This window comes from Mandrillus leucophaeus, unplaced genomic scaffold (assembly GCF_000951045.1).
Source record: "Mandrillus leucophaeus isolate KB7577 unplaced genomic scaffold, Mleu.le_1.0 Scaffold41, whole genome shotgun sequence".
Taxonomy (NCBI): domain Eukaryota; kingdom Metazoa; phylum Chordata; class Mammalia; order Primates; family Cercopithecidae; genus Mandrillus; species Mandrillus leucophaeus.
The window spans coordinates 4,275,436-4,277,272 of record NW_012104365.1 but is presented as its reverse complement, the minus strand read 5'-3'; the positions used below and the strand labels follow the sequence as shown (position 1 = coordinate 4,277,272).

At 58.8% G+C, this 1,837-nt stretch overlaps 2 protein-coding genes across 4 annotated transcripts in view; one reads left to right on the top strand and one right to left on the bottom strand.

Moving 5' to 3' along the window:
• The window catches only part of RPS21 (ribosomal protein S21), a 16,826-nt gene that overhangs the window by 1,689 nt on the left and 13,300 nt on the right, over window positions 1-1,837 (bottom strand). The window contains exons 1-2 of one of the 3 annotated variants that reach the window (XM_011992355.1): window positions 306-309; window positions 221-224 (exon numbers count right to left, since the gene is read on the bottom strand). The exons of 1 other annotated variant lie outside the window; for it this stretch is intronic. The gene's annotated coding sequence lies outside the window, so the exon portion shown is untranslated. Of the gene's footprint in view, window positions 1-220; window positions 225-305; window positions 310-1,752; window positions 1,762-1,837 lie in introns of those variants that run through there. One more of the 3 variants, XM_011992354.1, reaches the window with a different exon arrangement.
• The window catches only part of LAMA5 (laminin, alpha 5), a 110,528-nt gene continuing 108,883 nt past the window's right edge, over window positions 193-1,837 (top strand). The window contains 3 exon segments of the mRNA XM_011992423.1: window positions 193-196; window positions 288-394; window positions 397-468. Of these exon segments, the coding sequence (XP_011847813.1) occupies window positions 193-196; window positions 288-394; window positions 397-468 (183 nt within the window).

Here is a 1,837-nt window from a genome sequence, read left to right as displayed (position 1 = left end):
CGCGGTGCTTTCTTGCCGGCCGGCGCCCTGACGCACTTCCGCTTCCGGCGGAGGAGGCTCTAGGATCCGCCCTGCTGACCCTGGGGCGTGGGGCGTTGTTGGGGGTGGTCGCCCTGTGTGGCGTCTTAGCGTAGCCCCTGGGTTGTGCTCCACCGACGCAGTCGACTCCTGTGAGCGTCTCGGGAGCCCCGAATGAGTAGCTGGGAGAAGGGGCGGGGACTGAGCTTCGCTGACCGCTGCCGACCGGGCCAGAGATACGGGCGTACCCCCGCATAGTGCGCCTCCAGCGCCCCCGGTCCCCTCACCCTGCGGCCACCTGGGGCATGGGGCGGTGCTCCTGCCCAGGCACGGAGCCTCTGCGAGCGGAGGCCTACTTCCGTGGTGCCTGCTATTCACACTCCCTCGGGCCGGTGGGCGAAGGACACCCGCAGGAACTCGGCAGAAGAGAAATTCAGACGGTTCCTGAGGGTAGGAAAAGGTCCCGGCCCACCGCGGGGTCGGAAGCACCCGACCGCTCTGCCATCCAATGTTTCACGAGTCAGATTCCCAGGGCAGGGCAGGGGAAGCAGAATGCAAACTGGGGCACCGTTTCCCTGAAGCATTTTGGCCGCCTTTGTCATAGTGCTAGAGGTGCATACTCTTGGACCCCGCAAACCCGCTGCTGGGAATTTGCTCCAAGGAAGTAAAGATGATACAAAGATGGACCCACGAAGTGTGGTTGTTGGTTACGGGTGGGTTCTTGAGGAAGGCCTTATTAGCAGCCTGAACCCTGTTGCTAGGAGAAGCTCCAAGCCGCAGACGGAAGGAGCAGCGGGGCCTATGTTGGGTTCTTCTCTGGGAGGGGGACATGATCCTAAGATGTAGAACTAGCCTCAGAAAACTAAGGCCCAGTGGCCGGGCGCGGTGGCTCACGCCTGTAATCCCAGCACTCTGGGAGGCGGAGGTGAGTGGATCACCTGAGGTCAGGAGTTCGAGACCTGCCTGGCCGACATGGTGAAACCCCGTCTCTACTAAAAATACAAAAAATCAGCTGGGCGTGGTGGTGGGCGTCTGTAATCCCATCTACTCGGGAGGCTGAGGCAGGAAAATTGCTTGAACCTGGGAGGCAGAGGTTGCAGTGAGCCGAGATTGCACCACTGCACTCCAGCCTGGATAAGAGTGAAATTCCGCCTCAGAAAAATAACAAGGTGAAAGCAGGGAAGGGGCCTGGCCAAGCCCCACAGCCCTTTCCCTGCCCCAACCCCTCCCAATTTCCCCCATCCCATTCCTCCGTGGAGCAGTATTGACTGAGAAGTGCTGATGCCATGCCCATTCTTGGTGCCAAGGGTCCGTTAATGGAGAAAACAAAAATCCCAGACTGTGACACTAACATGTCAGAGTCGCCCCCACCCCACCTTTGTGGGAGTGTGCGTGGCAGTCCCTCAGTTAAATGTCCTCTTGGGACTTTGTTTTCCAGATGAGACAAGACCCCACAAGGGCAGGCTCAGGACCACGAACATCCTGCCTCTCCTATAGCAGCCCCATAGGCTAAGCCACAGGAGCCTCTGGAAACACAGCTGGTGCCCCCACCACCCCTTTGCCTGGACAACCCTACTCCACACTGAGCTCCAAGTCTCAGCTCCCACATTCTTTCGCTGACCCAAGCCCATGTCAGCTTACATGGTTAAGGGCTCTCAGAGAACCCACTTCTCGTGACAATCTGCTTGTCATTAGACACTGATTTGTGGAACTGTTTGGCATCTTCCCTGTGACCTGGGGCTGCTGGAGCTGCGTTCCCGTGGGGCTGCACACAGTAGGCACACTGGACGCAGGATTAAATAAAGGCACCAAGGATCCC